Source organism: Telopea speciosissima, chromosome 2 (genome assembly GCF_018873765.1).
Source record: "Telopea speciosissima isolate NSW1024214 ecotype Mountain lineage chromosome 2, Tspe_v1, whole genome shotgun sequence".
Lineage (NCBI taxonomy): Eukaryota > Viridiplantae > Streptophyta > Magnoliopsida > Proteales > Proteaceae > Telopea > Telopea speciosissima.
Window position 1 is genome coordinate 55,085,677 of NC_057917.1, and position 24,778 is coordinate 55,110,454.

General features: G+C 38.5%; 1 protein-coding gene across 7 annotated transcripts; it reads left to right on the forward strand.

The window, feature by feature from the left end:
- Positions 1 to 14,479: 14,479 nt before the first annotated feature.
- LOC122653104 lies at positions 14,480 to 19,221 on the forward strand. Of its 7 annotated transcripts, none has more exons than XM_043847034.1 (9): positions 14,481 to 14,843; positions 15,330 to 15,350; positions 15,704 to 16,051; positions 17,516 to 17,587; positions 17,739 to 17,806; positions 17,922 to 18,072; positions 18,216 to 18,296; positions 18,388 to 18,477; positions 18,574 to 19,221. In XM_043847034.1, exons 3-9 carry the CDS (start codon positions 15,797 to 15,799, stop codon positions 18,658 to 18,660), a joined length of 804 nt encoding a protein of 267 aa, XP_043702969.1. In that variant the 5' UTR covers positions 14,481 to 14,843; positions 15,330 to 15,350; positions 15,704 to 15,796; the 3' UTR covers positions 18,661 to 19,221. The 7 variants fall into 7 exon arrangements, with proteins under 7 accessions (XP_043702972.1, XP_043702973.1, XP_043702974.1 ...); XM_043847035.1 differs by lacking the exon at positions 14,481 to 14,843 and adding an exon at positions 14,912 to 15,239; XM_043847037.1 differs by lacking the exon at positions 15,330 to 15,350 and having other exon boundaries at positions 14,480 to 14,843; positions 15,785 to 16,051.
- Positions 19,222 to 24,778: the final 5,557 nt, after the last annotated feature.

The window sequence follows — 24,778 nt, forward strand, 5'->3', positions numbered from 1 at the left end:
TGGATGGCTCGGTCTACTTGGCCTGATCATTTGGCATGGCCAAAGCCTTACATACATAGGGTTTTCCTTCTGCGATTTTCGCAGCGTCTACCTCAAACTCAACGTAGTCAACCTGTTTTTGCTCACTGTTTCCTAACAGCGGGAAGGAGTGGCTAGCTGCATCTTTATAATATGTTCCAATAGAGGCCGCTTTCCGTTGACCCTCCTCTTTTAAGAGCTGCTCATAGGGCGCGGCCTACAGCACCAGCTGACCGAGGTTAGCAAAGTACTGACCAGCAAACCTTTTTCGGAGCTCAAAATTGAGTCCCCCCAAGGCCATCCTCGCTTATTCGGCCTCGGGCAAAGTGGTCGGACATTTATATTTGGCCATCTTGAACAGGGTAACGAACCTCTCGACAGCCTCACCCGGCTCCTGGGTCATTTTGGCTAGGTCCCCTATGGTGATCTCAGGCTCGGTCCGGTAGAACTGAGTGTGAAAGAGGTCCTCCATTGCCTGCCAACTCTGGACCGAATTGGCAGGTAAATTGAAGTACGAAGTGAAGGCCGATCCCATAAGGGAGTTGGGGAACATCCTGAGCTTGGCCGCTTCCAGTCCGCCCAAATTACCACACTGGATCGTAAAGCGGGCTATGTGTTCGATAGTGGACACCTTGTCCTCGCCTGAGAACTTGGTGAACTCTGGGATCTTAGGATTCCTCCTGAGGTCCACTGTATCAAAATACTTGAGGTAGGGCTTCCTATATGCAGGACGTGGGGTCGTCCTATAGAAGGGATTAATGCTGTCCTGGATGATCATGGCCAGTTCTCCCCTGTCAACTATCAATGGTACCCCTTAAGCGGCTGGATACCCCATAGTGTTTGGCGAGTAAGCCAGGCCAGGCTGAATGTTTGGGAACACCTCCGACCTTGGTTCGAATCAGGGCATACTCTCCCTGATGTTCGCCCCTATGGGTCTGTACCTAGGCACTCCGGTGGTCGCACTGCCACGTCCTGGAGGGGGGTATCCCCCTAAAGGAACAACGTTTGGCCCTGTGGCAACCGTGTTACTGAACCCCGGGATGGACCTGATGCCCCCTGTCTGGGTAGTACTCACAGCTGTTGGCCATTGCAGCGCAGTTGGGATAACCGCTACGGGCTCATGGCCTGCCCCTAGGGTTGTTGCCTGATTAGCACCCCCCTGGACGCCTGCGGAAGGGCTGCTGGCCACATAGCTCCCCACCGGGTTGGGGACATCGGGCGGTGCGGCCTGATATAGGGGATTGATGAAAGTCGTCGCTAGCAGACTGACCCTAGGTCGGTCCCCAACAATGGGATTTTGGTTCGAACTGTCGCCAAATGCAGCCTGAGCCTGCAATCCTATGCGGCCCACCTCTAGTCCTCTACCTTCGACCCCTACTGCAGTCCCATCAGGTGGTGTGACCATGGCGTTCGATCTTGCCCTTGGAGTGGCCTGCTGCCTCAGAGCAACAAGGGTTTCATGGAAGTCCTCGAACTGACTTTGCTAACTGGCTACGGACTTATCAACCGCAGCCATCATGTGGCGTAAATCGTCAGAAATGGGTCTAAAGACGTCTACAAGCTACTGTATACTGCCCGCGAGGGGGTCTTCAGCATCATGCACCATAACCACTTACTGAGTCATGGTTGGCGTTACTTCCATATGAACTGCATGGTTCGTCTTCGGCTTGGTCTGCAAACTCAGCCGTCGTAGGATTCTCCATTTCTTCATCCACCATATTTTTCTTTTGGATACGAGGACGTCCTGTTCCTTTCTTTTGCTTGACCATAGCAGTCTTTGGCTTATGAGGGTCCCATCGGGCGTGCCAAAATGTGTTGGTGATAAAACTCCCAAGCACTCACACGTGGGGTTACACTCGTAGTACGAATAATGTAGGCATGCCAGAACCTTTGCGTAGGTTCAAACGAGGCTGAAACCAGAATAATCTGACTCCTTACCAGGCTAGTAGGTCTCCCTCCTGCCTGAGTAGCTCTAAGGTCTTTTGGGTTAAGCCAACAATTACGGACTATACCCTAAAATGCCACAGACCTTGGAATGATCAAAAGTAATTTGAAACACAAACAATAGTGCGACAGAAATGAAAATTATATCAATCAATCATACCAGATACAAGTGTGGGCTCCATGGATTCACTCTTGCGGCTCCTAGTATGTGACCATACATCCCTTCGATCTCAATTGATAATAAGCACCAATAAAGAAAGGCAATAAACAAAGCAATAAACGAATGAAGTAAACAAAATAAAGAAGTGTGCTGGTTGTCAGATGTTTGTGTGTCCCCTCCCACAGATAAGCCTCCCTCCTTATATAGGATAAGCCTTGGTAGTTATCAGCTTGTGCAACCATTCCCTCCAAGACCATCCTCTTCGGCTTATGCTTCCCAAGCTCCAACCAGGTGCTGCCACTCAAGCCACCAACCCTGCTCTCACTCCAACTATTGCAGCAGTAGCGGGCCCCACCAATGTTGCCATCAATCTCGTTCCCTGCGAGACGCAGATCTGCGCTTGGCACCACCCATGCCTCTGCCACGTGGGCCACCCTCTAACTGCCAGGGTGCAACCACGTCTTTGTATTCCTCCTTGATTTTGGCCCAACGCCGATGGCCCACTCTTGGTCCTGGCCTGGCCCAACCAAATTAGAACCAGGTGGTTTGGGCCGCAAACAGTTTTGACACATTTTTCTTTTCTATGTGAAAAATAGATACCAGATCGATAATAGATTGATAAGAAATCATTAGAGAAATCAATAATGGATCTTTATCGACTTTATTTTGGCCTTTATAGATCAAATAATTTATTGGTTTGGTTTCAATCTAGCTTGTGTATATGTAAAAAGAAAAATTATCGTAATAGACTGAACTGACCATTTGACACCCTTATATGAGAGAGTATTTGATTGAATTTTGAGTCTAGAAGTTGACATATGACCAATCTAGATGTTGCCCTTCCTATCTAATAGATGGAATCACCACATTATCTTGCCACATGGTAGAGTTACATGGACAACAAGATTATCTAGTTGGGTTGCAGAGTGGCAATTTTCCTATTAACTTTATCTTTAATATTTGCCCAAGATAAAAAGTTGTTAATATAATTAGCACTTGCGCACCCCAAGTGGGATTGTAAGAAAATAGTAAGTTACCTTTTTGGGAACAAATGGATGGATTAGTACAAGGTTTTAGTTAAGGAGAAAAGATCAGTTTAGGGGGTTGATTTGAATGGTCACGTTGGAAGAGATCATGGAGGCTATGAAAGCGTTCATGGAAGCTATGGAGTTGGAGAGAGGAATGAGGAGGGATCACTGTTTTGGATTTTGTGGTAGCTTATGATTTATCCATTGTGAAGACTTTTTTTGAAAAGTGATTGAAACATTTAGTTACCTACAAAAGTGCACACCATAGTAACCAAATAGATTTCTTCATAACAAGAAGGTCCGACACATTGTTTTGTAAGGATTGTAAGGTAATACTTGGGGAGAGCATCACCACTCAACATAAATTGGTGGTCTTAGATATGTGCTACATTATGCAAAATTGTAAGACTTACGAGCCTATTTGCCCTAAGATAAGATGGTAGAGCTTAAAGGAGACTTTGTAAACTCATTTACAAATAAAGTGGTCAAACAAGGGAAATGAGATTTTGAAGGTGACTCTAATGTGTTGTGGAACAAGATGGCAACTTGTATTAAGAAGGTTTCTAAGAAGGTTATAGGGGAATCTAAAGGTAAATGCCATGACCCTAGGGAGACTTGGTGGTGGGATGAAGAGGTTCAAGTAGCCATTAAGATTAAGAAAGCTAGTTTTAAGTAGGGCTGTAAATGGATAGCAAAAATTCCATATCTGATCCATGTTCGAATATGAAATTTTGGTTTCCGAAAAATATCTGAATCCATTCGAAGATAATTGGATTCAGATTCAGATATTTCCATTTTGGACCGGATAATATCCAGTTAATTTACTATCTGATTGTATAATGTGATTATTTTAATATTTTTGTAAAAACATATGATATATTACTATATTACCCTTATTATAATCACTTTTATAAGGATATTTTCATAATATGCCTAAATCGAAATCATAACCCAAACCCTAAGCAGAGTTGATATAGGTCAGATTAATCTACTAATTGGATAGTTTATTGGATCAGATAATATCCAGATATCTATAAACTCCTAAATTTGAATATGATATTAGTTATTTAGTTTTTAAAATTTCGTTGGAGATCGGATTGGATACGGATATGTCATTCGGTAAATGGATTAGAATTTGGATAGCAATACATCCGAGTCGAATCTGATCTGTTTACATCCCTACTTTTAAGACATGATAATTTACTAAAGAGGTAGAGGACGTAAAAAGTTATAGGTTTGTCAGAAATGAAACTAAGAAGATTGAGGAAAAAGCAAGAGCGATGAAATATGCGAATCTTTATAACAATTTGAACACAAAGGAAGGAGAAAAAATATCTATAAAATAGCTTAAGTAAAGGAAAGGAAGAGTAGAGATTTTGACCATGTTAAATGTATTAAATCTAAAGGTGATAGTTTACTAATTAGGGACGAAGACATTCCAAAGAGATGGAGAAGGTACTTCTACAGCCTACTAAATGGAGATCTCTCGAGTAATAGTCACCTTGAGGATAACATTACTTATCTAGACATCACTTGTTGCAGTTACGCAAAATTAGGGTGTCTAAAATAAAAGAAGAATTAAAAAAAAGAGATGAAAGTAGGCAAGGCACCAGGTCAGAGGAGTCCCAAGAGAAGTGTTGGAAGAGCTTAGGGTTATGCAATTTAACCTGGATAACCAAGCTGTTTAACAAGATACTGAGCACAAAGAAAATGCCAGGTGAATGGAGGAGAAGCATTGTAGTCCTGATTTACAAAAATAAAGAGGATATTCAGGATTGCAATAACTATAGAGGCATAAAACTTATGCATCCTACGATGAAGGTATGGGAGAAGGTTATTGAAGCCCACTTAAGAAACGGAATTACTATATCGGAGAACCAATTTGGGAAGATCCACGATAAAGCTATATTTACTTAGGAGACTCATGGAAAGGTTCAGAGAGGGCAAGAAGGATCTCCATATGGTCTTTATTGACTTAGAAAAAGCCTACAACAGAGTCCCAAGAGAGCTAATCTGGCATATACTGGAAAATAGAAGAGTGCCATGTAAATATTTGGACATAATTAAAGATATGTATGATGATGTGGTGACTAATGTACGTACTATGGGGGCCAAGGTGGTGAGTTTCCAATTACCATTGGGCTACATCAAGGTTCAACTTTAAGTCCTTATCTTTTTGCGCTAATCATGGATGAGTTAACCAGAGATACACAAGACAAGGTTCCTTGGTGCGTGCTTTTTCGTTGGCGATATTGTGTTGGTAGATGAGACAAAAGCAGAGATTAACTCCAAGTTGGAGCTATAGAGATCAACCTTGGGATTTTTACCAAAAAAAAAAAAAACCTTGGGATCAAAAGATCTTTAGGATAACTAGAACAAAAACAAAATATATGGTGTGTAACTTTACTCACTCGAGGACGGTCAAGAAAGTGTTCAATATTGGCAAGAGGGAGATTCCTAAAAAACTTGATTCTTTTAGATATATGGGTTCTATCGTTCATGAAGAGGGCGATATAGAGGATGATGTTGCCTAGAGAATTAAAATATGGTGGATGAAGTGGAGAGGTGCGTCTAGGGTTCTGCGTGATCGATGTATTCCTTTAAAGCTTAAAGGAAAATTTTATTGGATACTCGTACGTTCGACTATAATGTATGGGGCAGAATGTTGGGAAGTTAAGAAGTGTTATATAGATAAACTAAGTGTAGTAGAGATGAAGATTTGAGATGGATGTTTGGCAAAACTATAAAGGATAAAGTAAAGTAGGGGTGTCAATACCAAAATCGAACCGACTAAACTGACCCGACCTGACCCAAATGAGACCGAACCACACCGGACCGACCTCTTATTGGATCGGCTTCAGTTTGTGTGGTTAGGAGTCATTCGATTTCGGCTCTATTCAGTCTAAACCGATGGTGCACCGTTGAACCCGATCAACAGACTCGAACCTGAACCGAATCAACCCGACCTGGTACAAACCCTAGCAAAGACTAAATGCCCTAAATCCCTAATAGACTACCCCCTTTCATTCTTTCATCCTTTCAACTTTTCCTAAATTCCTAACACTCAAGAGGCAAGACTCTCAACTCTCGACTCTCACTCTCGGTGGCACTCAGGCAACCGGCAACGGCACTTCGGTTCTTCTTCTTCCCCAAGATCTTGTATCAGTGAAAACACCTCCAGACACTCCACCTCTTCAAATTCTCGTTCCCGTCGAGGATTGGCAGGTTCAAAATCATGACGAAGAATCTGAAACCAGAAACCCAAGGCATGATGAAGAATCCGAAACTAGAAGCCCAAGCATTTTCCAATGGTTGATGTTCTCTCTCTTCGACTTGCTACTTTGCTATTTGTTTGTGAAATCAAAACTGGGTGGAGGGAGATTTGCAACAACTTGCTTCTTTGTTATTTGCAACAACGAGTTCTACTTAAGTTCTGAACTCCGATTTGCAGAGACGGAAGAGGTGATTACGATTTGAATGACTGAGGAAGGAGAGAGAGAGTGTGTTTGGGGAAGTGGAGTGAAAGTGTATTGTGTAGCACACTACTACACTAGTATTGTTGGCTTAACCTTTATTAATATTGTTTCTAGGTATATTGGGGTTAGATTGGTCTCCTCAATTCAGCATGTCCCTAACTGATTTTAGAAGAGCCCTTTTATGCAATGTTGACTACTGTGAATTAAATGTTCTTTCTGGTATTTGTTTTGTAATACTTGCTTGAATTCCATGGTCTGCCTATCTGTTTCCTTTGGACTACTATTTACATCTTGTAACAATTACTAAAATTTTTGCAATCATCTTCTTAGTGTAGTAGTGCTTATTGAAAATTCCAATTAGAATTACAGTGTTTGAGATACTGTTATCCACTTTGAGGACAGGCTAAGAAAGAATTTGGAACTGTAAAATGTTAATTTCTTTTTCTATTATTCTTCAGAATGATAATTGCTATCCAAACCCGTTATCAAAAATCGAAATCGACATGACACCAAACCGCTATCAATCCGTTAGCATAAATTGAAACCGACACGAAACCAAACCACATCGAAATCGAGCCGAAATCGAACTGTCCTTATTGGTTCGGTTTTAGTTTCCCTAAAAGCCACACCAAAATCAAAAAAAGGGGCCCAAACCCAGACCGAACCGATCGATTGACATCCCTAAAGTAAAGAATGACCATATTAGAGCGGAATTGGGAGTTGCCTCGATATAAGATAAGCTCTGTGAAAATCGTTTAAGGTGGTATGACCAAGTTCAACAGAAGCCTTGGGATGCATTAGTACAGAGGAGTCATTTGATTCAGATTAAATGATCTAAAAAGGCTAGGGGCAAGCCTAAAATAACCATAGGAGAATTTGAGGAAAGACATGCATGATTTAGGCATTGTCTCCAATATGACATCGGATATAGTTGATTAGAGGTCAAGAATCCATGTAGCCGATTCCATTTAGGTGGGTTATTGTTAAATTGATGTCAATGTTGTTGTGCCATTTCCTTATTATTATTAGGATCTATGTAGCCGACCCCATTTAGTTGGGAGTAGTAGTAGTAGTTGTTGTGTTTGACCAAGATATCTCTTATATTGTCAAAGTAATATTCTCAGTCATATCCATATCCATATGAGTTCATCAAACACCAAAAAAATGGAATCACCAATTTACCATCATCATTAAAATAAAATGAAATCACCATCTCATTGACCCACATTGCATCCAATGATGATGATGGCATTGACTCACTAAATCAATTAACTCATGGTCATGGAGTGTGTTTATTTTTCACTTAGTTTTTCCATGTCATCATGCCCATCCATTTTGGATCACCATTCCAATTCCACGTAATAGTTGATGGATTAAGATGTGAGTGGACCCACATACATAAATATATACATACATCATCAATCCATTTGGAATTTGAAATGCATGAATCACATTCGCTAGTGAGGCAGATCTAATATTGTATCAATAATAAGGAATCAAAAACAGTTTCTCATCAAAATATGTAGAGATAACTTTAAAAGGAAAAGAAACGTAGGTGTTTGAACTTTGAATCGTTGAACCATCAATATGTCAACCCACCTGCTTCACCCATCAATTATTTTATTGAGAGAGAGAGAGAGATAGTGGGTCCTACACATAGAGAGAGGGTCCTACACATGTCAAATCTGATGCACCCAATCACAACTATGCATGTATACTTGGTAGGTTGTTCAACCACCTCCATATTTTCTTTGATTAATCTCTAAAAGAAAAGTCCCAATATCCAATGGATTCACTAATTCATGATTCTAACCTTTATGATCTTTTGGGAGACCAATAAAACCAACCATTTTTGTCCTTTGAGTTTACTAATGGAACCAGACCAGCATTGAATTACCTGATAAAGAAACTTTTTTTTTTTCCCTTCCAGTTTTAATTCTATTTCTACTAGGTTTATGTTCTAAGTCCAAAAAAAAAAAAGGAGAGGAATGTTTAGATTTGTCATAAATATAAATATAAACTATGCCAAAGAGAGTCTTACTAACCTCATAAACTGGTCTTGACCATGCCGGGTTTTAAATTGGTTCAATCCAAATGGTCCAACCTGATTATGAACCGGCCATGACTACAATTCATAAGCTCCTCCAAATCCAAGATATATGATAAGCTTACAATAATTAATTATATTAATTGGTCCTCAATCATATATAGATAAAATCCATTCATACTCCATGAGTCATATAGATTACAAATAATAATTAGTACAAAATTAATAGATAGTCTCAAATGTTAGGGATGATGATCTGACTTCATTAATGAGATGAGATGATTCCTTGTTAGTTTGGGAGGGTTACCAACCAATCCCATTTGATGGATACTGAACTACAAAATATAAATTTTCTTTCTTCTGTTCCTTCAAAGAAACAAACACATCCTTGAAAACAACCTTAGGAGTATTAGATTGTTAATTAAACCATATATTAATGGAAAACCAATTTAATTCGAAGATCTTCTAATGGAATTAATGATTCCTAGCCATATATGACTACAACAGTTCTAAATAATTTGGATTACCTAAACCTCACCTCCACCCTAATCCTCCTATATATATATAAATATTCTAACTTGGGTATTTGGTCTAGTTAGAGAGAATAATCTTAATCTAACTAATCCCTTCCTCTAACTTGCAATCCAAGAGATTTCAGAAAAGATGCTAATGCACTACTTCTGTATCTCCTTTTACAAACTTGGACTCCAAGAGTTTTATTGCTTACAAATGCAAAATCACTCAGGATTTACAGTTTTATCATATGGCTTATGAAGGAGATTATACCCAGTTGGTGTCATATATTACAAAGTATTGGAATCGGCCGATAATAATTATCGGTATTTCGCCAGTATCCAATACCGATACAAGACCGATATGAATTGAGAATACCAACCCAAAAAAAATAAATTTGCTTTTTAATTTGTGTCCGATGTCGACCCAGTATGGGTTGATGCCAATCGATCCATATCGATACTCGCAGATCGAGACTGATACCGACACCGATATCGATACCCAAAACAATGGTTGGTGGTCAATGTATCATATATATGATTATACCACTTAGCAGAATGAATGGATTCTTGTAAGGGTGTCAATTGGTCAGTACGTTCAAGTTACTATCGGTCCGGTCTCGGTTTTTTATCAGATTCGATTTGGTTTTATTTTGTTTTCTATTTGTTCCATAAAACCCCAATTCAAAATCAAATCAATAAGGGTTCAGTTTGATTCGATCCGGATTGAACCAATTGGTTTTGGTCCGTCCGGCTGATTTGGTCTGAATTTTGACACCCTTAGATCACTCTTGGATAACCAAATTCCCTCTAAAGGGTCTTTTGGATGAAATTGAATAAATGTTGATTGGTAAATCAATAATCCTATTACATATAGCAATTCAGATTGTCAATGGCGCAGCTGTCCGTAGCGGCCTGTGCGGTGCAGATTGGGCCATGCGCGCCATGACCGCCTTACCCCCGTTCGAGCAAGGCGTTTGGGCAGGAATAAGGCAGTCTTTGCGCGTGCAGCTCAGTCTGCGCCGCTCAAGCCACTACGGACAGTGCACCGTAAAGGATCTGGATCCTATATATAGACCATGCACGTGATGATCTTGTTAGAAACAATTGGCTCCAAAATTTCAACCTTCAACCACTAATTCTATAGACTTTAAAAAGGGTATAATATCTAGATTATTATTATTTGTTAAAAGAAGAAAAGGCAAAACTAACATATGAGGTCCCAAGGACCCCCAAAAAATCTCTAATTTATGAAATAATAAATAATGACAAAAGGGACTCTTCTTTTTGACAATTTGATAACCTAATCTTCTGCAACAATAAGGTCTCAATGCAAATTTAGCTTATTTTTTATTTTTATTTGTTTTTTTAAATCACAATAATTGTAATGAGCATAGTATTATAGGTTCCTTTACTTTTTTGGGGCCTTCAGGAGAAAAGTTGTTTCAAATTAGTTGTTAGTTGTTAAGTCATTGTTAGTTAGGATTTGAATTTAAATCGATCTGGCGGCTAAGGAAAATAATTAAGGTTTGATTCCCTATTTGAAACCTTTTTAATACTCACTAAAACGTGTTATAACAGTTAGAAATATTTTTAATACTCATTGTTTGAGTTATCTTTCTAGAACCATTCCATGATCATATGACATATCATATAGTTAAAAATAGAGGATCTGAATCCTCTACAGCCGAGTTGCCCCAACTCTTTTACTGCACAGACATAGTAGGGCGTGAAATGACAGCCTTAGCCCCATTCAGGTAGTGATAAGGAGGTCATTGTACGCCTTCCTGTGTCTGTGCAGTAAGATGCAGTTGTGGCAGCTTGGTAGTAGAAGATCTAAATTGAAAAAATAGGCAAAAGTTTTCCTTCGCCTAAGGTGAATAGAGAATCTCTTCAGCCACAATGATTTGATGCTCTGAGTAGACCCTAATATCGAATATCCGAAATATCCTTTTTTAGTTCAATCATATGGTTAGATTCCATGGATTAAGAGGTTCTATTTTCACCATTCACCATGACTGAAAGAAAACTTGATTCTTAAAAAATATTTTAGCAAAAAAAAACCAATTGCTAAACAACATTGAGAGGTTAGTGTCCAGTTGAAATTGGTTTTAATTAATGGTTGAGAATTGAGGTGACATATGAATGGACATGGTTATGGTTGCAATTGTTCCAGCCATGCCAATATAATCCATCCATTAGCAGAAGTCATTAAACAAATTGGTACAGTTTAATGGAACTATCAACTGTAATTCCATACAAAAAAGCCCTTATTTAGTAGTCATTTTTTTCTCTTTTTTTAAGGGGAAGGGGGAGTGGGGGGGGGGGGGGGGGGGCAGGACTGGTCCTCCGATTCGCATCCGTATCGGTTTAAGGACATTCATATTCGTTTAGAGATATCCGGAAAAAAAATCTCAGTATTCCATTAAAAATCCATTTGAAAAAAACATCCAAATACTTAATAAGAAAAAATTAAGTAAATAATGATCTTGAGGGTTTTTGGAGATTCAATAGGTTCTAGAATATGAGGAAAAGAGAATCATGATCTAAGAGATTTAAATTGAGAGTAACTTATATCTGCCAGGGGGAGGAAGGTCCGGGGTACACAAGGCAGAGATGTAAACGAATGATCGAAAATATGAATTCGATCTGCATCCGAATCCATTTAGAGGAATCCGTATTTGATCATAAAATATTCGAATTCGATCACATCCGATCTGTATCCAAGCTGAATCCAATCCGTTTGCCGGCCTGATCCTGTCCTTGTTCCATACAAGGAATAGTTTGGGACCATTTATGATTCTAGGCATTGCCTTACCTTATGGAGTATGGTCCCACCTTAACTCCCAATTCAAAAGGAAGTTGATGGTGTGGTGGGCTCACATGTACACTTTCACAAATTGTCCTCCAAAATAAGTCCAGAATCACATTTATAAGGATTCTGTAAGGTGAAAACTAGTAAAACCGATCATCACTCATCACTTTTTATTTTGTTTTTGAGTGATCAAATAAAAGAAGCAATTCTGATTGCTTAAAGGAGGACCAGAATGAATGAGAATAATTAGATCATTTCCTTGGTAGGGTTGGCAAGCTAACCCTCAGTCAGACCTGCCTGATTTCTTCTCATGTTTTGATTGAAAAATCTTGATTCCTGGAACTGATCAATAAATTGGGTTTGGAAGTTGGAACTTCCCAGCTACTTGAACTAATCCCCTTTGCAGTACTAAATACACCATCTGATAGGTCTAACTTCCAAGACTGTTTTCAACCCGACTAACTTCGATCCAACCCGACCAGACCCGAGTTACATATCATTTTTTTGGGGGTGGTGGTGGTGGTTATAATGTTGTCCAAGTTCCCAAACATGACATCCCACTTCCATTAAATAGGAGAAAAGTTTTCTGGTTTGGCAGAGTAAATTGGGCATGGTCTAGACCAAAAGGGTGTCCATCGATTTGATTTTGATTTTATGGTTTGATTTGATTCAGAATACATTATGACCAAATCAAGAATGAATGGAAATCGAATAGTTTCTTATAACCTTAAACCAAAACTGAACTGAATTTGTTCGGTTTTATTCGGATTCTATTATGTTTTTAACATTTGATACATTATTAGTTTTAAGTTGGTCGGTTTTTTTCTCTTCTTTGATTTGTATAAGATTTGGGAATGTCTACTGACATTAAAAAAGCAAGACATAAAAAAAGAAACAAGCAGACATGAAAAAAGAAACAAGCACAACTGTAGAAGAAAAGTGAGGAGAGTCGATAATTGAAGACAAAGGTGGGAGTGGTGAAATGAAAACTGAAATTTTAGAATTCATATTTTAGCATATTAGAGTATAATATGTTTAGATTCGGTTTGAGTTTGATTTAAATACAGGTTACATTTATTCGGTTCGATTCAAATCGATGATTTTTAACCTAAAAACGAAACCAAATCGATCTGATTTTTTTCCGATTTGAATTGGTCTTAGACGATCAGGTTCAGTTTCAATTCTAAATTGACACCCTTAAATACAAAAAAACAAACCACCCTTAAATAAAAATTTAAAAAAAAAAAAAACCCATGAAATTGAAACAAATCCTCCCCCTACCAACCAAGATATAGTATAATGTCCAAAATACCCTCACAATGATAATTTCTATCCCTATCATGTCCCAGATTACCGTGGCCTATTGGACCAGAGAATCCCTTAGTACTCCACGACAACACCTCTAGTACAAGATATATACAATTTCACATCCTAAATTTATAATGGGCTTGGGCCATCCAGTCAGCCGGGGCCCACCTCTGAAATTGGAAGTAGCTATTAAAAGTAATTGCCTTCAAATGTCATACCCATAGACTTTTCCCCACCTAAGTCCTTTGAACTATCAAAAATCATTTTCCATCACCTTAAGAAAATGTCATGGAACACCATAGATGCCTGGTTATATTTCATAACATCCAAAAGAACTAGGGCCCCCTCCACAATCTGGTACATATCTTTGTCATTGAGGCTGCTATGATTTGTGCTGGTTGGAGGCCCAACCCAAAAGGGTCCTCCCAAGGTTTTAAAACCCGGAATCAGGATCCGAACCGATCCAGATTGATTTCGATCTTTCGAATTCAATCTGAGGATCATAATCGGTCAACGATAAATTGGCCGGAATCAGCCAAAACATGCTCTACCCCTAGAATCCGTTTAAGGATCAGTCGAGCCGGATCAATCAGAATCGAGATTGGACTCGACCAATTCTGATCTAGATCGGATTGATCTTGCCGATTCTTGAAACTCATCAGGATTTAAAAACCATGAATTAGGATCCATATTGGTCTGATTCCAAAAGTGGTGGAAATCGGCAAAAAAAACCCCTAAACCCCAGTTTTCATACAGGGCGGCCCAATCAATGGTTTGAAGTATCGGGCGATACATAACAGTTTTGCTAGTCATCGGTCCCGATAATGGTTACACGGTCGGATAAGGGGTAAAATAGTTAAAAATCTTGTGTTTTTAAGGGAAATCAGGGGCAAATTTGTTCTATATGGCCGATCCATGTCGATATCGATATCATATCAGTTTTGCAAGTGACCGATACCCGATCTGATACTGTGCACTAAAACCATGGCCCGATCCGAAATCCAAATTGGTCTGAATTGGGATCAAATCGGCCAATTTGATCCAAATCGACCCAAATAGGCCGATCCGATACGATTTTGAAAACCCCTGCTCCTCCCACTGTCTGACAAGTGGCTGAAAGGTAAAAGTGAAAATAGTTACAAGATAAAGACTATAAATTGGAATAGTTGGGGAGTTGTGGCCACAGAGGCACACAGGGGGCTTTAAACGGCAAAACCGGTGAAGTAATGGAATCGTGGCGGTCATGGGCATGCCGTTAGAATCTCTCTTCTTTTCGTCTCGATCCGTACAAACATAGAACCTACACAAAGCGAGGGAGATTCAGATTTCAGACTTAGAAGGAGGAGAAGGAAAGAAAAAAAAAAAAGAAAGAGAGAAAGAGTTAATATTTGTTTTGTTATAAGGGATTTGTTTTTGGGTTAAATGTTTGCATTCCGATAACGACGACACTCAATCTCTTGCTTCGTTACAAAACAGAGATTTCGAAGAAACCCAGGAAGAGCTTTCTTTCCTTGAAGAAATCCGAACCCCTCCTTGTAAGTCTCTTCTTCCTTCTTCCTTATTTCTTCGTTTGTTTTCCCTTCTTTTCGTCTTTCATTCTCCACTTATCTGTTCCTTTTTTTTAATGTTTCTGTTTCTTCCATACTGGAATGGTTTTTGATTGATCAAGCTACCTCTTTTCCGCTCTTTTTCTCATCTGGGTCTGTTTTAAATTTGCCTTTTCCTCTATTCTCGTTTTGGGTACTTTGCTTTTCTCTGTTTTAGACGTTTTTCCTGTGGTGTTAGACGTGCTTTTCCAACTGGGGATTCTATCATTTTGTTCGTGGGCTGCGTGCTTTTGGTTCTGTTTACCGTTTGATTCTTGGGTCTTGCGTTCTGAAGGCTGCTTTCATTAAATATTTTCTGTTGTTCATACTTGATTCCTGATAAAGGTACTTCCCTTCATCCTTCATTCTTTTTCTTTTCTCGTACTTCCCTACCTCCATTTCCTGATGATGGTTTCGCTTTGGTTCTGGATGCAGCTTCAGCTGCGCTTTTGACTGGTAAATCCACCTGCTTCAATTCTCGTCTTTTTGTTTTCTTTTTTTCAAATTTTGCCTTTTTTAGCTTCTTTTCATTGATTTTGTCAAACGTATCAAGTTCCATTCCTTCTTTTTATGCTGGTAGAGGTAACTCCTTTCTTCTTATTTTCATTATTGCTCTCAATTGCTGCTTTCTTTTTATGGATAGGTTTATTTTAAATTTATTGCAGCTTCATCGCTGGTTTATGTTGTAAAAGTTGTCCTCTTTTTTGTCTGATTTACCCCCCTAAATTCTGTCATCCTTCTTCTAAATGCTCATTAGGTTATTATTTTATAGTTTTAAGGCTTGTTTGAATTGTGTTGGCTGTTTTCAGGACCTTCGGTGAAATTAAAGGTTTGCATAAAGGGTCTTTTCCTGGTTTTTATACATCTTTCTTCTTCAGTTTTTTCTTGAGTGTTATCTGAAGATGGGGGATCACTTCGTGTTGCTGGTTGATCGATTACTGACTGAGTCAACTCTGGAAGCTGCAATTGAGAGCAGAAACAGGTCTTTACAAGCCAGTCCCACGGTAGTTGAAGCTACAATTAAAGAATTTTCTTCCCATCGTATGGATTTCAATCCTGGATCATCTCCGGGGAAATTGGTGGAGTGCAGAATTTGCCAGGATGAGGATGAAGACTCAAACATGGAGACACCTTGCTCTTGCTGTGGCAGCTTGAAGGTTACTTTTTTATTTCCATATTTGCTCCCTGTTTTAATTTATGTGTTCATGTTATAACAGTCTGATTTGTCGCTTTCTCTGTATGTCATACTGCTATGCACAACTTCTATATGCTTCTTTCTCTTCTTATATCGATGTTGGAAGCTTCCATAAGCCTCAACATTTAACATTTTCCATCTACGAAACTTTTGATTTCTGAGGAAGTCCTGGGTCTGCTCTTGTTCACCTTTTAGAGTTCCGTTTAGGACTTCTTCTTTGGGTAAAGTTCTGTTTGGGGCCTCCAAAATTTTCTATTAGAAGTTTTATCAAGTCACTGGAGAATGCGAGAGTTGTTTGGGAATATTTAGTCTCCATTTTAATCTCAATGAGAACCTTTATTCATACTTTAACTTTTGTTCAACTATCATGTTGGAATCAAATCATTTCAATTGATGTAATGTCAATCCTTGTTCAGATGTTTGGATGATAGATATGTCATAAAACAACTCTGACTCAAGTCTAAGTTGCTGACTTCAAGTCTGGGTGGTTGAGGATCATTTGGGTTTTGATAAATGCCCAGAAAAATGAATCTTATCTTGATTGAAGTGTTTGACCTGTTATAGTTCTCTTCATGATATCAAATAATTATATATAAAATATGGAAAAAGTAATGGGATATTTTTTTTAAACAATGGATGAAGCTAAATTCTCTAAGCAAATAAAAGACATAGTTTTCTATTCTTTATGGGCTTGAAATATGCAAACTCCTGGTGTTGGCTTGATATATGAATATGAGTTACAAGCCCTACTCTGAAGGTTCACTGGATCTTATGCTCCTGACATTGTTGTGCTTCACGAAATATCAAGTCTAGATCAACTAAGTCTTTATTCCAAGTTTGAGTTTGGGTTCAGATGTTTTGAGTCTCAGTCTTAATATGTACTGAATATTTCTGTCGTTGGCACAAATATTCAAATACTGCGCATTATTCCGGTGGAATTAAGAATTGAAATTCACCCTTGCATAAAATAATGCAACTAGGGTAGATTATGAGCTCTGGGTTTTCTATCGAAAATTTCCAGAGGGCAGAGATAATATTTTGACATTTATCTTTTCCCTTATCTACAGTTTTATAAAATTTAGTAAGAGATATTGTTGTTTATTTCAATATTTTGCATATATACTGAATGAAAATAATTATCCTGTGCTATAAATTTTGTATATATTTCAAGTCTGCATTTTCGTGCTCCCTGTATCCTCCACTCCTAGTCTAAGGTTCCACCAGTCAGCCATCTTTAGAAAGTTTGCTATTGTCAGTTCTTTTGTTTGTTAAGTATTAACTTTCTTGGTGCTGGTTTAAAATGGTGTTCCAGCTTGATACTGTGTTAATCCATTTCATTCGGACATTTTTCGTTGTTACATTTAGTTTATCCTATGCAGATATGTTTGATAACATGCCTTGGTCATCTAATTCTTGGCTGTTGCAGTATGCTCATCGCAGATGCGTCCAGAGGTGGTGCAATGAGAAGGGTGACACTATGTGTGAGATATGTCACCAGGTGGGTTATTCATTTCTTAGCTGCACTTCTAATCTAGTCTTTTACTTCTGTTCTTAATTGATTTTATTTTATTTTTTCGAACTTCTGCCCTGAGTTTCTCTGATCACTGATCATATTAGCTTCTTTTCTATTGAATCTGTGAGGTTTTCAGCAATTTAAGCCAGGTTATACAGCACCACCTAAGCTGTTCCATTATGGGGGTATTCCTATGAACTTCAGGTACCATTTGATCTAATATTTCTTTAGCCTGCATGTCACTGCCACTGGCTGGGCCTTCTGGTTTCTCCTGTTACCATGTCATCTTAGTTATGTGCTTGTATGGTGTTTCTGTCAGGGGCAATTGGGAGATTTCCAGAAGGGACCTGCATAATCCTCGATTTATAGCAATGGTTGCAACTGAGCGTAACTTCTTGGATCCTGACTATGATGAGTATTCAGCCGCCACTTCAAGAAGTCTGCTGTGCTGCCGCACAGTGGCTATAATTGTACTCTCTCTCTCTCTCGCCAGTTATAACTGTATTCTTCAGTTGAATTGTGATTACGATGCTAATTTTTTCTATTTATCAATATTTACTACAAACTCTTTTCTCTCCTCATTTAGTTTTCTTTTTCCCCTTCTTTTAACCAGTTCATGGTTCTTCTGGTTCTAAGACATACACTACCAATTGTAGTTAGTGGGGCTGTGGAGTATTCATTTCCACTATTAATGGTAAGTCTAGCTGGCTTAACTTTTCTTCAATAGAGACTAAAAATATTTTTCATTTTCAGCTGCTTCATTCCTGAATTACTTTATCTGACAGTTGTTAATATTGAGAACTGCGGGGATTCTTCTTCCAATATATATAATGGTGAAGGCAGTAATGGCCATACGACGTCGGCGACAGCAACAGGTATTATTAATCACTTGTTAACTTTGGACTTCTACAACCAATACCATTGATTTACTTGTAAAACTTCATTTTTTTTTTTTCAAATTCTTGATGCAGGAGGCTCAAATGTCCTTTACAGAGTCTGATGAAGAAAATGAACAGCCTAATCTACAGTCCCAACCACACGTCATTCGTATTCACTAAGCTACTATACCACTGACATCTAAGTAGGTTGATGAAAGAATGAAAAAGGAAAGAAAAGAATATTTGATGACGGTCAGCTCTTTGATCCCAAGCTATATAACGTGAAGAACACGCTTACCATTAGCTGAGAGAAGGCAATCGTCATCAGCCACAATCAAATATGGGATGAGAAAAGAATTAGATGATTTGAATGAAGGTGTTCTTATCAGTTAATAATACTAAACTGAGTTTTTGCATCCAGGGACATGAAAGCGTCCTCTTGGCGATAAATTCAGCAACCGATTCTCTGGTGGATGATTTTCAGTTACAGTTCCAGTTAGTTTTCAGATACATGTTACATATTCATTTCATATTTCATCTGAAAGCTAAATGTATACCGAAATATCATATTCACTTGTATATGTATAGTCTATGTAAGATTATCAGCCATGCAATCAAAGATGAAGGGCTCATTCTGTATATACTTTGTTTCATTGAATTCTCACATGGAATTTGTGAGACTCTTGTGGAACTGTTGTATTGTTGACCCTCTGTATTGTATTAGAAAAATGAAAATCAAAAGAGAAAAAGTTATGGAACTCTCTTGCTGTCCATGAGAAAGCTTTGTACTTTGGTTGTTTCCGTTTTCTCAATAAATTGATTCATTGGATGTAAAAAGTACAGCAATAATTGATACCCTTTACATGTTACGAATCGAATCATATTTTCTCCTATTCTCTGAAATCTTTCATCAAATAGGTGGGACATTACCATCATTTCCTACAACAATTTAAGCCAATTTTTCCCTTTCAATTTATTTAACTTCTATTATTTGTCAGGAGAGAAGGATTACAGTGCAAATGGTGGGAAATAGGAACATTCTGGATGTTTCAGTTCTTTCGCAGTATTGCAGGAAGTAGTAGATGTTTGATTTCCAAAACGTAGCTTCACACCAATGACCAAACCATTGTGTCTGAGAGTTGTTGAAGTTATGCAGGGTGACATGAAGAGAACATTTGGGTTGTTATATGTTCATGTCAATGTTGATGGCTTTCATACTAAAATACCTTCCAATTCCGTCTTATCCATATCATCACCTCCAGGCCTTTTCATAGAAACAGCATTGGAAGCAACTATCAACATGTGATGAATCATTCTGAAATTTTAAGTTTGACTTCATTTAATGATGTAATGGTCAAAAACCCTTATCTTAACAAACTTAACCAGATCTAACCATCAATCCCAGCTTTAGACAACTAAATCAGCTTTGAACCTCTCTGCTCTGTTTTATATTTTTGTCCTATCAATCCCAATCACATCCTCATCACCAAATTAGAATATCATTTTAATCTATTCACTACTTCTAGGCAACCCATTCCCTGTTGTTGTGCCGTGAAAATGGCATTGATCAGGTAGGATAATTGTTGCCCGTGAGAGGGTGGTTGACTAGAACAGTGGTGCGGTTGTGGAGTGGTGGGGAAAGCATGGGTTATCAAAGCTTTCGGCAAGCATGGTTTTAGTACACGGTATCGGAACGGGTATTGGCCTGGATCAGACAAAATTACCCTTGAATCTTCTTAAAAAATGAGTTTTTTGATCATTGTACCCCTTGTTCGTACCATGCTACCGATATGGTATCAGCATGGTATCAGTATTGGTGACTAGCAAAACTGGTACGTATCGCCTGATACGGACGATACGATATTGATACTTAGAACCATGTTGGCAAGGGAAGGAAGCACAGAGGGTTGCTCTGAGGAATTTGAATCTGTGGATGCTAGTGTTGATATTCGTGCTTGACTGTTATATCAACATGTGATTTAGGAGACCAAGTGTATATAATTATTCCACCAAGATTTACCAAATAGGGAGAGCAAAAAGTGTTGTCATAGCAAATCACTAGATGGGAAACAAACGAGCCTCTCGCAATTGGTTCTAAAATTTTTCTAATGCTCTTATCGATGTAGGTTTTGTGCAGTCCAAGGACAATTACTCTTTATTCACTTCCCTACAAAGTCCACTTTTACTATAGCTCTAGTGTATGTGGATGATATGATCATCATTCGTGATGAATTTAACTCTATTAACATACTAAAGATTTTTTTACACTCAAGATTTTATATCAAAGTTTTGGGTCACCCTAAATATTTTTTTGCGATTGAGGTTTGCTTGTTCAAGCCAAGGGAATTATCTCTCTCAATACAAATATATGTTAGACATTTTAACTGACATAGGCACACCCGTGAGAGTTGGTGAGGGGCAGACTTGTCTCACACCTCACACAAATCAGATAAATCAAAACATAGATGGTTACCGCCTAGATTAGGGTGTAGGACCCACACAAAATAAAGAATGACACCATGACTTATGCAATGGGGACTTAGTCTAACTATTGGTTTGACTACGGATCTAAGTTACAATCCAGGAAAAGTGTTAGGCACCCCGATGCGCCTGGTAAAAACCAGTCTCTATATGACTTGGCTAAATTGTATGGCACATGTACAAATTACTATACGATAAAATGCATACTCAGAGGTTTGGCTGCAAAACAAATGTTAGTATATTAAATTTCAACATAATATATCATGTGTCATGCATGAAGATTCAAGCCTAACCCTAGATGCATGAAAAATGAGAGAAACCATAAAAACAATGAGAAAGCAATGATTTTAATGACCTAATATAAAGAAAAAAAGCATTGAAATTCGTGCACAATAAAATATGATAAAATTACCAAAACGTCTATAGGGTTAAAACAAACCTAGAAAAATCTAAACAATTTCCTAAAAATACTTAAAAATAGGAAAGAAAAAAAAAACCATTTAAAGTTAAATCAATGAAGAAATCATGATAAAACTCTAAAAAATACAATTTCGACCATAGAAACATGAAATTAAAGTGAAATCACACAAAAACGATAAAACACCTATTCTAATAGTTAAAACTATAAAGAAGGTGAAATGGGGCGCTGTTTTCTGTGCCGCAGCGTAGGGTGCGCCGAAGCACATGGGGGTGGGCACGATGACCACCCTGTCCGCCTGACTGGCAGGCCCATGTGCCTGGACGCAACCTGCATTGTGGCACAGAGAACATTCTCCCAAAAACAATATGAAAGAAATAACATGGTCAAGAGGAAGAAGATAGGGTCGGGCCGGGCCAAGCTCAAAATAATGCCTCAACCTTGGCCCGACCTGGACCTAACTCAGGGCCAGAAATTCCCAACCCTAACCCGCCCTCAGGGCCAGGGTATCTCAACCAAGCCCTGTTCGGGCTCAAGACGAACGGGCTCGGGCCATCGGATCAAACTTGCACCCCTACAAACAAGAATATGGATGCAAACATAAATCTCAAGCCATACAAGCATGATACTATGAGATTAACATCTAATGCTAATAGCAAAACAACCTGAATCCACAAAGAACACATTGAAAATTGCAAGCATGAGAAAAATGGATTAACCAAAGAACACATTGAAAATAATATGTTATCCTAATGAACATGAAGAAGTTTGGAATGAGGAAAATAGGATGAAAAATATCCGTTAAGCCCAACTTCGATATAGATAGGGCCTGATCAAGAATGGGAAATCATGAAGCACAACAGCATTAATTAAGTCCAAGAGAGCTTAATTGCGATTGAAGTGAAATGATCTGCCACCTCTATTATCCAATGTGAAAATGCGTTCATTCCAATTTAAAAGTGATGGAGCAAAATTGAGAGTGAGATCCAGAATTTAAAAATAAAAGCAGAAACAGAGAGCATAGCAATGATATTGGTGCTGTCCAGCTCTTTCTGATTTGATCAATGGAATTTTAAATCGAAGGAGTAAAGAGAGATTGCTATTGTAGTTTGCTTCCCCGATTGCTATTCCTATGAACTAAGGAGGAGGAGTTTTCTTACTAATGCCATGTTGCTGCACCTCTTCCTCTGATTATGTAATGAAGAAATTACTGCTGTTTCATTGATGAATTAATTTAAAAAAAAGGAGAGGTTTGTTTATGATATTTAATGCAATCTGAACTTTAAAGTATTATCTGCATAGCTTGTTGTAATATGAATCTAAATGGGCAATGGAAAACTTATCTCTTTAGCACGAATCCAGTAACAAAATGGACTTGAGCCGTATTGGATACTCTCCTTAAAGTAGGGGTGTCAATACCCAACCCGAACCGATGAAATCGGCCCGAACCAGCCCGAACCAGCCTGGACCACACCAGACCGAACTCTTAATGGTTCGGGTTCGGTTTGTGGATCCAAAGAGGCAAACGGTTTGGTTTGGTTTGGGCCAGCCTGACGGTGCATCGGTAGCCCGAACTGTTAGGCCCGAACCAACCTAACCCGATAAATGAGCAAAATCAGTAAATGCCTAATGCCCCATTGCCCCCTAAATGTGTTGTGATAGTTTCTCACTTTATCTCATATCCTTTGTTAGTGATTACCCAACCAATTGTATCCATAGGCCATAAGACATAGGATACAAAGATGCATTGTATTTGAAATATTTTATGTACTAAAAATAGAAAGAGAAGAAAAATTAGCACTAACCGGACCTTACTAGTTATATAAAACCGATACCAAATCGCATCCAAATCGATATCAATCCGTTATCATAAATCGAAATCAACACGAAATCAAACCGCACCGAAACCGAACATTTCTTAATGGTTTGGTTTTAGTTTCTATCAAAGTCACACCGAAACCGAAAAGCCCAAACCAAAACCGGCCCGTTGACACCCCTACCTTAAAGTGTGTTTAAGCACCCTTATTAGTGCAATCTGGGTTGGTCACAAATTTAGCACTCCTTGTGATTAGACGGCGAGTCTACAAATTATACTTGGAAACTTGAATGCAGGAAAACTGCCCCAAGAGAACAACTACTACCACCCTAAGTGGGTGAAGGGAGAATCTCACCTCTAGAACATTACATATATGAATCCCTTGTAGGGACTCATGAATACTTATAAGGAGCTCTTCACCTTTCAAAATAGGCGATGTGGAACTAAACAAAAACACTTCCAAACCAACAAAAGAGCAACCAGAGAGCTCCAGCTAAAAAGAGCTAGAAGACAAAATGAGGAGAGATGATATGAAGCTTTGAAAACAAAACAAACTCCAACATATCTAAGAGTTAAGTGTCTTCATAGTACACTGATAAGAGTTCGAGTAAAGCTTAGACTTGTTATCTGCAAGTCAAATGTTGTTCTCTGATATATGATTTGTTTTGTTGTACGTGATTTTGAGATTGTAATGATCGGATTATTATGCCTGGGTAGTTTAATTAGTATTTGATTTGTTTTGTTGTGATTTGACAAATGCTTGCTTGATTGGTTGCATGCTCGGGGACTGTGATATATCAGGTTGTGGAACTGGTTGGAAGAATTGTGAGTCTGATAAGGTGTTTATTGATTGAAGACAAAGCAAACCCATTCTGGTACATTATATTTTTTATAGGTAAAATCAATTTGTTGCAAAAAGCAAGAAAACAATTACAGAACAAATGCAACCTAGCTAAGAGAGGGGAAATATTCCCAATACTTAAAAGGCCCAAAAACCACTAGCCCGGGAAGGCACTAGAAAACAAAACAACACCACCAACAAGACAAAACCCAACAACAAGGATCATGAGTATAGACCTCCAAGCCTCTCAACCCAAATTATGTACACTCTCCATTTTTGAACAAGGAAGAGGTTCCTAGGAGATTGCTTTTACCCTTAAGAATATCAAATCTACACCAATCCTCAACATCTGCTTTGATATCTCTAATGATACAAGGCAAAGTCTTCGTCTTGTAGCAAAACAAATGAAAATTTCTCTCTTTCCAAAAGTGGGAAACCGTAGCACAGAATGCCAACTTGGCAATACATCCAATAGAATCCCCCTTGAAGACCTTCCCAATCCACCTTGCTTCCGAATTAAAAGGATGGCAGCCAATTAGGGTATTGTTTCTTTATTTTTGATATTTTCTTTGTCATTGAATGTAAAATTCACTTTGGGGGTTAAGGGTAGACTTGATAATTTAAGTTTTCATTGTAAATCTGCTATTTATTGTAAACATTGTTTTGTGGGTGTGTGACAAGAGTAGTTGGGGTTGTAGTTCCAAACACAGTGGGTTATGTGTTGAAATTTGTAAGGGGACCT